The sequence below is a fragment of the Nylanderia fulva genome, unplaced genomic scaffold (assembly GCF_048542155.1).
Source record: "Nylanderia fulva isolate GAGA-0341 unplaced genomic scaffold, ASM4854215v1 Scaffold86, whole genome shotgun sequence".
In the NCBI taxonomy this organism is placed as follows: domain Eukaryota; kingdom Metazoa; phylum Arthropoda; class Insecta; order Hymenoptera; family Formicidae; genus Nylanderia; species Nylanderia fulva.
The window spans coordinates 181,075-194,639 of NW_028190982.1; the positions used below are offsets into that span (position 1 = coordinate 181,075).

The window sequence follows — 13,565 nt, forward strand, 5'->3', positions numbered from 1 at the left end:
GCATAACCAGGTCTGCAATAATTGGTGATAACGGTGACCCCATAGGGGTCCCAAACGTCTGTTTATAAATTATGTCATCAAATGTAAAATATGTAGAAGTCAATATGAATTTTATACCCCCCAAAAATTCGTTTTTCGGTATTTTAGTATTTATTCCAATGTAATCCCATCTATCGTTAATACCGTCAATCGCAAGATCCAGAGGAACGTTCGTAAACAAAGACACCACATCCAAGGAAAACATCCTATCATTCTCATCAATCTTTTTACCAGACAATATGCTGTACAAATCAAAACTATTATTAATATGACTTTTCGCTTTGGGTAGGCTAGTTCGTAAGGTGTTTTGTAAAAACGAAGCCAGCGAGTATAGAGCTGTATCAACCGATGAAACTATGATTCTAACTGGATAGTTTTCCTTATGGATTTTAGGTAATCCATACGCTTTTGGAAGGAGAGAATCACTACAACGTAATTTATAATATTCGTTTTTTGAAATATAATCTTCCTTAAGCCATCTCTTCAACAAATCATTCAAATCGTTCTCTATTTTTTTGCACGGATTTTTTTTAACAATAGTGTAAGTGTTGACATCTTTTAAAACGTTTTCCATTTTGTTAATATAATGAGATCTTTCCATTGCCACCGTAGCATTACCCTTGTCCGCGCGTGTGAATAGAACATTCGGATTGTCTTTACAAAATTTTATTAAATCTCTGTGTGCACCAAGTAATTTTTGTTGACTTACGTCATTTTTATCCTTCGTGTTCAGAAGTTGTGCAAATTTTGGAACCGCGATATTTCTGATCGTTGTGAGATTATTAATATTATTTCGTTTGCTATTACTCTCTATGTCCTTGATGAATTCATGTATCGCTGTTTTTTTACTAATATTCGGAAGACAGAATTTATCACCCATTTGCAACAGATTAGAAACGTTAGGCGGAATGTCTGTGTTGGAAAGATTAACAAACCATTTTTTATTAGTATTTTCCAAAGGGTTAATTGTATCATTGAGAAATTTATTGGCTTCTATGTGTATATTGATCTCCTTGGCATCATTAGTGATTGCCCTGAGAGAATTTTGTGATATTTTCGTCGGTTGTGAAGTTTCAAAATGTAAAGAACAATGTATATCTATAGGTTTGATGCTGTTGATATACTTATAGTGTTGTTTTCTCTTAAGCCAATTGAATTTCTTTTCGTGTGCAGTAACCAATCTGTTGTGGCAATTTTTAAAAGCAATGTTATGATGTTCGAAAATTCTATTCCACGCGAGTACAGGTAAACGATTAAATAACCCTGGTGAGATGAAAAATCCTATTTTGTAATGACTCTACCTGTCTATGCAAATCAAAGATTTCAATGCTCATCGCATTTGTTTTGAATTTGTACAACATACTATCTAGTCTTCTGATCGATCTGTGATGAAAAACGTTAAATTTAATGCGGCAAAAACCTTCTAAATGTGTAGGAAAAATATCGCCATTTTTACAATTTCTTAAAAATTCCAATTTTGCTCTCGCTCTTATTAACACGCACGCTCTCCGATCAAGTAGAGTTTAAAATGAGCTGTCTTTCTGTATTGTTGGTTTGTTATGTGTCATCCTTAATAACTGTTAATAAGTAGCAAAATTGTCAAGAAGAACGATGATAGGTAAGCATACTACCAATTGTAGGGGATACATATTATAATTTGGACATACGTTGATCGGTAATTTTTTATTAATCGCAGCGCCTACGGAACGGGTTAATTTCTCGCATATTAACGATGAAACTATCCGAGATCTGAACAAAATCAGGGATCATATCGAGGCGAACATTGTTGGACAGGACGGATTGAAACACGCGTTAATTGCTCAAAAACTCTTGATTCTGAATAACTATAATTAAATTTCGATATTATGTGAATTGTAAGAATTTATATTTCAATAATTATACTGAAGAAGACCGCGTGCGGTCGAAACGTTTATAGAATGATTGTAATTTGCGTTAGTTTTAATATAATGACTGTAGTTTTATAATTTATACATGTAATAAATGGTAGTTGACTGAACATCTCGAATATTCAGCTCGATAAGTTGGCCTTATATTTATCACTTCATTTAATTTTATTTAAATATATATTATTAGAAATTTTTTTTATGATAAATTATTTTCCATAAGTTTTATTTTTTTTATTATTTTTATTTTATAATATTATGTTAATTTTTTGTTATTTTTATACAAATATATTTATTTTATTTTCAATATTTATTTTCTTATTTTTTATATTTTTTGTGCAATCAATTTAATTTTCAGGGATGTTATTTTTGTAAATGAATATAAAATTATTGAAAATATTTTATAAATACAATTGATTTATTATTTCTTATTTTTTATTCATTTACAATTCTGAAAAAAAAAAAAAAAAAAAAGAAAACATATGGTCTTGAACTCTGATCTTCGTCGTATTCTGGTCTATCAATTGTGGATGTAGCACGGACATGAACTAAATTTGGCTCTTTTACCGACATCGAAAGTGGATGTGGCCATGTAGTTCCAGACGCTCGTAAAATGGATGTACGTGACGCTAGTGAGCAGCCTAGAAAAAGCGTTTGACGAAAAACGGCGGCGTGGCCTCTCTCATTCTTCTCTCTGCCTGTGTATACGACCGTGTTCTACCCTCACTCCTTTGCCCCCCTCCACCATGCGTTGTTCTACTTCCCTCCTCTTCCCTCGCACTCTGTCAGCTGTCATCACTGCCGCGCATGCGCGTCGTGAAGTGTACATAGTGCACACTTTTGTAATGTATGATCACATTAAGTGCAGTTTTCTAAAAACTGAGTTTTCTGAAAACTACATTTATTCTCAAAATACATTTAACCATATATTACCGCCGTAGAGTTAACAGAGGAATTGAATATTTTTTAATTATTTTATATTATATAATCAACAAATTAGTCTTTTATTTTATCCCTAGAATAGAAATAAAGTGTTTTCATTGGTTGAATTCTTTATGCTTTATAGATAATGCATAATGCATTTTTTTATAATGTACAAATTTGTTTGATATAGAAAAAGAGACTTTTCCCAAATAAAAATGACAATGAATATGTTATTCCCTTTTGGCGCGTTCTTGTCCGTCAATAATATTTCGCCGTTGTCGCGGAACGGTGAGAGGAAATTTATCCGGAATATTAATTGGGTTCACAGTATAATACATTTTACTTCATTTATTCGTTTAACAAAGAATCTAATACGAGGGTTACTATTTATATTTCGGGAACTGGCAACACTGATGTCATGTGAGTCTATCTGACGGTTCCATCGTAAAGTTTGACATGTTTGACAATATACGTACTCAGAACATTTTGTCATACGGACACTATTTGTTTATTTTATATTTAGTTGAAAGTTTCGTCTCGGCAAAAGATGGAACTGAATCGTGAACATTTTCGTGCGATGATTTTTTTACAACTTTCGACGTGGATTATCACAAGAGTGCGTCAATTAACTTAATTTGACTTTTGGCGATGAAGCTTCATCAAAAACCACTATGTATCGCTGGTATAGTGAATTCAATCGTGGTCGTAGTTCACTGTCCGACGAGTTTCGTGAAGATTGTCCAAAATCGCCTGTAGTGCCAGAAAACATCGATGCTGTGCACGAAATGATTAAGCAAGATCGTCATGTAACCTATTGTGAGATTGAGGCATCCCTAAGCATTAGTTCCACCAGCATATATGCAATTTTACATAAACACTTAGCTGTGTAAAAGTTATGTTCGCGTTGGATCCCACATAATTTGACAAACGCTCAAAAAAAGGCTCGTGTCAATTGGTGCAAAGAAATGTTTAAGAAATACAATCGTGGTGCTTCAAAAGACGTTTATAAAATCGTGACAGGTGACGAATCATGGATATATTCGTATGAGCCCGAAAGTAAACAGCAGTCGACTGTATGGGTGTTCCAAGATAAACCAAATCCAATAAAAGTTGTTCGCGCACGAAGCACTTCAAAGAAAATGGTGGCCTGTTTCTTCGGAAAAACTGGTCATATTGCAACAGTGCCTCTAGAGGATCGTAGAACAGTAAATTCTGAGTGATTGTGTCGGCTCAAACAAGAGACTATTTAAGCACTCAAAACATCGAATTGATGGGTCATCCGCCGTACAGCCCTGATTTGGCACCCAATGATTTCTTTTTGTTCCCATCCGTGAAGAATAAACTGCGTCAACGAAACCTGGTCAACGATTTTCATCGCCCAAAAAAGCTATTGAAGCGTTCAAAAATCATGTTTTGGAGATACCTCATTCGGAAAATTGGTTTAAGCGCATGCAAAAGTGTATCGATCATCGTGACGAGTACTTTAAAAAACAATAAAAATATATTCGCAGCTTAACTATTTGTTTTTGTTCCTATTCCCGAAATATAAATAGTAACCCTCGTACAATCTTTATCTTTTCGTCGGAAAACAAAATGTGTTGCACGAACGCGAGTCAATTTCTTTCTGCCCTCTCGAGATCGCGCATTGCCTCGTTTCTCTCCATCCTTCCTCGACCTTATTTATTACTTTTAGGTGATTAGACTCTTTCTTTATTTTGAGGTACTCTCACTTTTTGTTATGTTCGGAAATCGAAATTTACATTAATCATGTTAGTCGCTCGTTTATTTGTTTATTGTTTTGTGTCACCGGTCGCGATATTCCTAACACACGTCGCTTGTAATTTTTAATTCTTGTTTTATATATATATATTTTATATGCTTGTGGCATTTATCGCCACATCCCAAATGATTTCTAATCGATTCCATTTATAATTAATGTTAAATGTTATTACTATCTGTTAACTTGACGGTTGATAACATTTTATTATTAACATAAAACTATTATTTCCTAAATGTTAAAATAGTTTTCCTAAACTTTCCCAAACGATTCCAAAATTATATAATATAAAATAATTAAAAAATATTCAATTTCTCTGCTAACTCTACGGCGGTGAGATACGGCCTGAAAATGCTTTCTGGCCTTCCGTAGCAGAAGGCAGTAACGTATAAGGCTAATAAGCACTCACTTTTTATATATTTTATATATGCTTATGCACATATGTGTGTATATATATGCAAATAATAACAAAAATTACATATGTTTCCAAATTGTACAGTGATACATAATAATAATAAAATAATTCAAATAGTGAACTAATGTACAGAATGTAAGACACGGGCGCTTATTGGGCTTGGCAATTGATTGCTTATTTTATTTTATATTTTTTCATCGATTTTACATATCGTCAGCGCGATAAAGAGACAAAGGAAAACACCTGCTATCACTTCTAGTCTGTTGTAGAACATGTAAATTTATAGACTAATAAATATGTATTACTTAATTGCTTTTCAATTTCATTGATATTAATAATATTTTCTATATAAATAAGTTGTGACGTGCCTTTTTTCTTTCCGTCACAAGGGCCGACGGCCCAGCCGGGAAGACGGGAAATTCGGGGGCTTGCGTTCTCTCGCCACTAATTGAGAGAGAATAATTTTCCGCGATTTCTTGCGTGCGTAAGGGAGGCGGCCTTCGCACCCCTCCCGCGTATTTCTTTTCTTTTATATTTTTTACTTCTTGTTTAGCGACTTTTGCGTTTTTTGCGAGCGGCTTTTACTTAGGGTTCACGTGTCTCGACCGGAGAGGAGAGAAAAAAGGGAGACGAAGACTAAAAAACGGATGAAGCAGAGGCCACCACTTCCGGATCACACCCCGGTAAATATATTTTTCCGCACCAAGATTTTTTTTTTACTCCTCATCACAAGAACCATGATACCGCCGTTAAATACTCCCTCTTCCGCAGATATTTCGGAGAAATAAGGGGATGGCCACTCTCTCGCAAGGCGCGAGAGAGTCTCTAGAACGAGAATCGCGAGAGATACATGCCTCTGACTCAACCTACCCTGCGGACAAAATTCACGATCGATCAATCAATCGATCCAACGGCTTTTGAAGAAACAGCAGAGACGAAACGCCAGGAGGCACCCCGACAAAAAATGAAAAGAGGAACACCGGGAGAAAAAGCGGGAGGACCGAAGGAACGGCGAGAGAATTATCACCGATCAAATTCGCGGGGCCCCGCGGGACGCTCGGCGGCCCTGCCAGGATAAGGAGCGCCACGTGTGGAAAATGTCGAATTTATAATCGGCGTGATTCCGGCAGGCCTCTCGCTCATCACTATTCGGCGGAACTTGCCAAGCGACGGAGGTCCCCGATTCCGGATGCCGAAAGAGAGACGACGACAATACCGGTGAAACGAACGAACCTATGTAAAACCGCTAATTTCGCGTTGATAATTCGGGAAAGACGCGTGTCACGTTCGCGGCCGCCTAGTAATTATTAGATTTTTCCCTTTTTTCGGGAGGTTACGAGAAATGGAGAGTATTGCGCGTATAATCCTTGTACCGGCGCCCGACCGACCACGTGCTCTCTCCCGTGAGTAATTTAAGAGAGACTCTCTTTCTCCCGCGAATATACCGACATAGTCGTTACGAATATATTGTATTTTGTCGTGAAATAAACTACCTCGCCTGTAGTACTTGTGTCGTCTATAGTTTTGTAGAGTTTGGTAAATCTTCGTGTAGAACCGAATATAGTCACGTATAAGAGATCGGGTATGTTTTCTTTTGATGCGTATGGCAAATTCTTTCTCGCGCGTGCGATTATTCAAGTACGTCATTTCTTTTGTGTGACAGTGCGAATTACGTCCCTCGTACAAGATATCAGGTGATAAATCGCACGGAACATACTAAAGTTTACGGGAATTTTCGTAGTGTCGGGGCCACGCAAATTAATTGCTCTCGCGCGGACCATATTATGTCTCGCGCATTAACAATTATTCGTCACGCATAAGGGCAAGCTTATTCCCGGGTACCGTGCGTAACCTGATATCTCCGCGTCAGGTCGTAACAAAGTCGCGAACTCAAAACACCGCGCCGCGTGTCAGCCGTATTTTCGCAGTACAATTGTGGCTACTGCCATATTCTATGATTTCGATTTCCTTCGTGCTTCAGCATTGTATACTATTCTCGGTCCGCTGCTAGCGATCCGGATCGCTATTATTATAGTACATGAAAGATATTCTTTTTTTGTATCTACAATATCACGTGATCAATTATATTTCTTTGTCCTCTATAATAATATACTACATTTATTACTTCACTTGGGGATTCCAAATAGCCACTCTCGAATATCGCTTTCTCTCCCGTCCGAACTCCCCCCTCTACCCCTTGACGCCCTGAGCGAGTCGAGTATTGCCGTCGCGGAATCTTTCGGAATGTTTTAAGGAATAACGAAGGCGGTTATATCTATTTGTAAATTTTTAGCGTGGCACAAATTTCGCGCCTGGCGCCCAAGAGAACGAAAATTATTGTGTGTACGCGAATTTCCCGCTGTCCGCGCCGAAGGTGTGCCGTCGGCCAGCAAGATCGGCCTTCCCTTTCGGTGAATTATTTCTCCGAATTTTCAAAATAAAGTCACGGTTACAAAGTATAAAAGAAAAGTACACAATGGCTGAGTGCAAAGGTGTTCAGTCTGTCACCGTAAAAACTCGGATTCAAATCTATCAACATTTCTTTTTTAATAATATATGGAATATATAAAAATTATTAAAAATATATCTTTTTGTATAGATAATTAACTGAAGAATTCTCAAAATATAGAAAATACTGGATTAATTTATTTACGGAATTATTTTGCATTTATGTACAATGTGTGTTGTAGTTGTAAAATTATTTTCTATATTAAAAGATTCTTAAAAATTGCCTTTAAAAATATATATTTTTTAAATAATTTTTATATATTCCAATATATTACAAAAAAAAGTTATTATATCAGATAGACCTGAACTCGAGTTTTCAGATGCAAAAGAAACAAAAACAGAATGATACTCTTTCTTTGTCAAGCTGTCAGTATATTACTATGGAAATTTCTCCATTGCTCTTTATATAGCTCTAATGAGATTCGTTCATCCCAGATTTTATAAAAAAAGTTACATAGCTTCGTGAAATATTTTTTAATATACATACATATTTTTTATATAATAGAGCAAGGCGGTTACGAGTCTGATTTTGCATTTTTGCTCTTAAAAATTTATAATAAATTAAATATGATCTCGTGGTTAACCCAACCTTACCCGCTGTTAACTGCGCATCTCCCCAAGTTATATTATAAATTTTATTTTCATCTTTTTTCCAAAAAATCAATCCTTGCCGCCTTGCGAACAATCCTACTAATTAAGAATATCGTAAATTTAATAAGATTCATAAAGTATTTTGGCTAATATCTGGAATAAACAAATCTGTAATTCCCGACTTGCTGATAGGCGTCTCCACCGAGCCTACTGTCGACCCTTAAAACAAAAATTTGAAATAATAGAATCAAAATCATAATTACAAATTTTTAGAAATTATATTAAATATTTTTGAAGATGTTCATACTTTTTTGTTGTGAAATTTGACCAATTAAAATCTTGAAAAGTGGCAACTTTCATTATATTAGATTTACAAAATTCAAAATGGCGACTATAAATTTCTGAAGTTACAAATAGTACCGTGTATATGTATATCTATTTTAGCTCTATAATCTTAATTTTAGTTAAAAAAACCTATTATAGTACATATACAAAATGTTCTGTAACTCGCGCTCTACTCGTCAGGTGCAGGTAGAACAGAGTAAAACTGAGTAAAAAAGTCCTTTACCGTTTTGCGATTTTCTCAATAATAAAGGAGAAATTAATTAATAAAGGCCAATCCACGCGAGAATTAGCGCGCGGGAAGAAGGGACAGCTCACTAACGCGGTCACTAAGCACGCGGAGGAAAAAATCGCAGAGAGAAGAGACAGCCCAGCTTCTTAAACCGCGTTACAGTGACAGACCACGTTAAGGTGCCTTTTCACAAGCCGCTGAAACCGATTGTTTGAGCGACAAAATGATCATGTAACAACTTTTGTCGCTGAACTAAACAGCAATAATTTTTGTACATGAAAAGGATAACAGCGCGATAGAATTAATAAAGTTGAGCGTTTTAGCAGTAAATGCTTTGTAGTTGAATTGATTCAAACTATAAAATTGTTGATGCTGGATTACGAGCGACAAATCTGTCGCTTTAATCACTTGTTTTAGCAGCACGTGAAATTGTGCCTTTACAGTGACAGTGGAGAAATTCGCGGTCGAACGTAGACAAGATAGGAGCACTTATCTCCAAGATAGTTTTTAGTCATCATTAAGTATAAAGTATAATATTCTGCTTCAATGATCATGATCTTCTAATTATACAAAAGCTGTGAACAGTTATAATTACGATAACATCTTTTATTAAACATCACGCAAAACATACTATGCTCCTTTTCAATGAGGAATAAAAACTACAAATACACGATCATTTGATCCAATTTGGTAAATACAGCCTCTCATATGAATACCTATTTGGAACCTGATGATGGAAGATTCAAACTTAGATACGGATATGGAGTCAATACGAGTCCAGAGGCCACCATCATTGGAGTCTTGTAGATTTGCAACATCACGCAAAAATTGTTTCAAGAGACCTACATCTCCAGCTGTCCATGAGTCTTCTGGAGTTGAAAAAATTTTTGCGGAGGCTCAAGACCTTCGCCTCATCAATAGATATATTCTTTATATACATATCATATATGCCAAACTCTCTTTTGTTGTTAAAATTGAAATTAGTCTCTCTATTGCATCCAATATCAATAATGATCCTGTAGGCGGATAAACGATTGTGGACAAAATAGATATTTATATAAGGAGACCGGATTAATTAGTCAGGAAAGAATCCGGATCAAATAAGGAATTATAATTAGAGTATAATGTATTTATTGCGAACTCAAGGTGCCTCTTGTCGTCCAAATACTAAATGTTCCCTTGTCTCTTCGCCGTCGCTCCGACCTCGGCGGTCCTCGATCGTAAGAGAGAGTGTGTCCAAAAAGAGAGCGTTCTGTGTATATCTCTACCAAAAATCACTGATACTTATATCGCTCCTAATTTCCCTAATAATCCCTTCCTATCATACTTGAGCCAATCGCTAAGCGACAACTAACCCGTGCTCTGGTTTGTTTTCGAACGGTCGCATCTGTTATTTTCTACACGGATCAAATCTCTTATTATTCGCACACGGTAACATAAATATAAATAAATAATCGAACACGAGGACGAGACGACAAGGCGACAATAATATGATGGCGTGATACATACTCTCGAAAATAATCGCACGCCTACAGTTCGGCCATTCTGACATTTTGGCCGTCTCGGTCAAACGATAAAATAAAGCAAAATAAAATACGCAAGTCTCGATTCCACCCTTAGGGAAGTATCGCGTTGTCCGACGAACAATTTACTCAATTCTGAGTCATTATACAATGTATATACGGACGCATTTGATCGGGCGCAAATATACCAGTTATCGTTTTATTAAATCTTTCCACCTGTCCGTTTGCTCTCGGCGTGCTCACAGCGATTGATACGTGCTCTATGGCACCGGATTCCAAGTATCTCTTAAATACGTCAGATGTGAAACAAGTTCCTCTGTCCGAAATTAAACGTTTCGGTTTACTATACGCGCGGAAATATTCACAGAGATACTTTATCGATTCCTCCGATGCTGTCGACTTACGCGGGTAGAGCCGGATAAATTTAGCGAACGCGTCAATGACAACAAACAGGTGACGGCTAAACTTAAAGACAGAGTTTTTTCTAATCAAATCGTACAATGGTTTTGCCACCAATGAAAATCTCGGAATAAATTGACGAAAATAATTCACGAATCCGACGAACCTATGTACGTCCCTGATGTTACGTGGTACAGGATAATTCAAAACAGGCTCTATATTCTCGTCGGTGTCTCTCGTCGCAATCTCGCGTAAGATTTCCTTGTCCGCGACCGATAATCTCCGCGGGCGCATACTTATCGGTTGTTCATGTTTCGGTGCGATAATCATTTCGAAATCCGGCACGCACTTCTCCGCTCGAAGATTACTTAAATAACCAGATTCATAGATCTCGCAGATCTTTTCGGTTGTATCTTTATCAACGTCCGGATTAATTTTCGATTCTTCGCGTGAACATGCGGCACTGTCGTCGCATTCGATATGCATCATTTGATAGACAACACGCGCTTCTTCAGCATTCGCAATTTCGCGATCTCGTCCTAATGTTACGCGCAGCGACGGGCAATTCAAGAAATCCCTACCGAGCAAAACGCTATACGCCATCGTATTAGGAGGCACCGTATAAAATTTCATTTTCAAGCGCACTTTTACCTCCAAATCGGCGTGAGCGATACCGTCAATATTTAACTGCGAGCCGTTAATTCCGCAAAACTGATCGATGCTCTCACCGGCGAGCAGACGTGAGTCGCCCCGAATTATCTCGCTTTTAATCAAACTAATTGGAGAACCCGAGTCTATTATTGCATCCACCACGTAATTATTGAACCCGTTATTCTCGTTTTCCATTATAATTTTTACGGTAATCGTATAAGGTTTTAACAACGCGACAGGTTGTACGACGTTCATCGACGCAGTTTGCGCACCATTGTTCAGCGTTTCCGACGCCGCGGACCGACTTCGCTTCGGACACTCCCTAGCCAAATGATCCGGAGATTCGCACACATAACACACTCGCTTTGCCTGTGGTCGCACGCACTGATCCGCAGTATGTCCTGCTCCGCGACACCTGTAGCACCTCGTCGAGTCTCTCCGTGTCGATGTCTCCGCTCTTCCTCCGCTAGTTGTCCTCGCTCCGTCTCCCCTCGGTCGGACGTCTGGTCTCTCTGAATGTACTCGAACCACCTTTTCGAACGCCTTCAATAATTCTCTTCTAGATTGGAAGTTCATCAGGCGCGCCTGGCTCTGCAGACGAGGATCGGTCACTCCTTCGATGATATAATCGAGGAGCTCGTCTTCCGCGATCGGTATGCGATTCGCGAGAATCACCTTCTCGTGATAATAATCACAGAACTGCTCGTCTCTCTTCCACACGCGAGCCTCAAATTCTCTCCTCGGCGTCAATTTTCCTGGTCGCAGATCGAACATTGACTCCATCTCTCGCAGAAGGTCCCCCAGGTCCAGTGTCACATGCTCGGCCCTTGAGTGAAACCAAGACAACGCACGGCCTTTCAACCGAGAGCTAATTAACACTCTCGTCGAATTATCGTCCAGCTGATACGTGCGTCTCAATAACTCCAACTGCTGCTTCCACCTCCAGAAGGTGCTATCCGTTGCGTCAAATTCAGGCAGCAACTCCTTAATTCCCCTCACACCGCCGAACGCAGAAATGACACTGCCGTTCGTTGTCGTCGGTGTGGAGGTTGCACTTCTCATTACTTCTATTTCTCGTTGAAGTAACTGCCGCTCTCTCTCCAAAATCTCTCGTTCTCGACGCAATAGCAAAAGTTCTGCCTGCATCGCGTCGTCACACTCTCTCGGTTCCGGCGTCGTCATGCTCACTCGATCCGCTAGTCTCGGGGTGTCGTCCACGGTCTCCATCTCCATAGCGTCACCTTGTTCACTGGGCGAACGCGCAGTTTCCGAATCCAGGATGTCATCCGAACAAATCGCTTGCCTCCGTTGATCCCTTAATTTCGTCCACACACCTGAGTCGTTGGTGTTCAGCCGCTGGATGAGCTCGGCCTTTGATCCTCCTAACGTCAGTCCCCTCTCGCAAAGAGCCTCCTTCATCTCGGCAATGGTAAAGTCACTTGGCTGCATCGTTTCTGTCACTCCGATTCGCTCGACTATTCGGCACACCGCGATGTCCACGATACTCACGCAACCCGACGATCACCACGCGTCAATCGTCTCTACCTGCGCGTCTCACACTCGACACGTATCGCGAACAAATCCCGAAATCGCCTGTCTCCAGTCGAATTCGCGAATCCGGATGCAACGCCTCGATCCCACTTCTGATAAACTGTAGGCGGATAAACGATTGTGGACAAAATAGATATATATATAAGGAGACCGGATTAATTAGTCAGGAAAGAATCCGGATCAAATAAGGAATTATAATTAGAGTATAATGTATTTATTGCGAACTCAAGGTGCCTCTTGTCGTCCAAATACTAAATGTTCCCTTGTCTCTTCGCCGTCGCTCCGACCTCGGCGGTCCTCGATCGTAAGAGAGAGTGTGTCCAAAAAGAGAGCGTTCTGTGTATATCTCTACCAAAAATCGCTGATACTTATATCGCTCCTAATTTCCCTAATAATCCCTTCCTATCATACTTGAGCCAATCGCTAAGCGACAACTAACCCGTGCTCTGGTTTGTTTTCGAACGGTCGCATCTGTTATTTTCTACACGGATCAAATCTCTTATAATTCGCACACGGTAACATAAGTATAAATAAATAATCGAACACGAGGACGAGACGACAAGGCGACAATAATATGATGGCGTGATACATACTCTCGAAAATAATCGCACGCCTACAATCCAGAAACTTCGCAGAGTGAGGCTCTCGCTTCCGTTAATTTGAATCCTCGAAATTCCACATTGGGTTGATTCGGGCTCATTGCTTTCGG

The 13,565-nt window shown here is 38.8% G+C and overlaps 1 protein-coding gene across 1 annotated transcript; it reads right to left on the bottom strand.

Moving 5' to 3' along the window:
• Positions 1–10,115: 10,115 nt before the first annotated feature.
• LOC146719796 (uncharacterized) lies at positions 10,116–12,786 on the bottom strand. The gene has a single exon (XM_085489512.1). It carries the CDS (start codon positions 12,752–12,754, stop codon positions 10,385–10,387), a length of 2,370 nt encoding a protein of 789 aa, XP_085345638.1. The 5' UTR covers positions 12,755–12,786; the 3' UTR covers positions 10,116–10,384.
• Between the last annotated feature and the right edge of the window lie 779 nt (positions 12,787–13,565).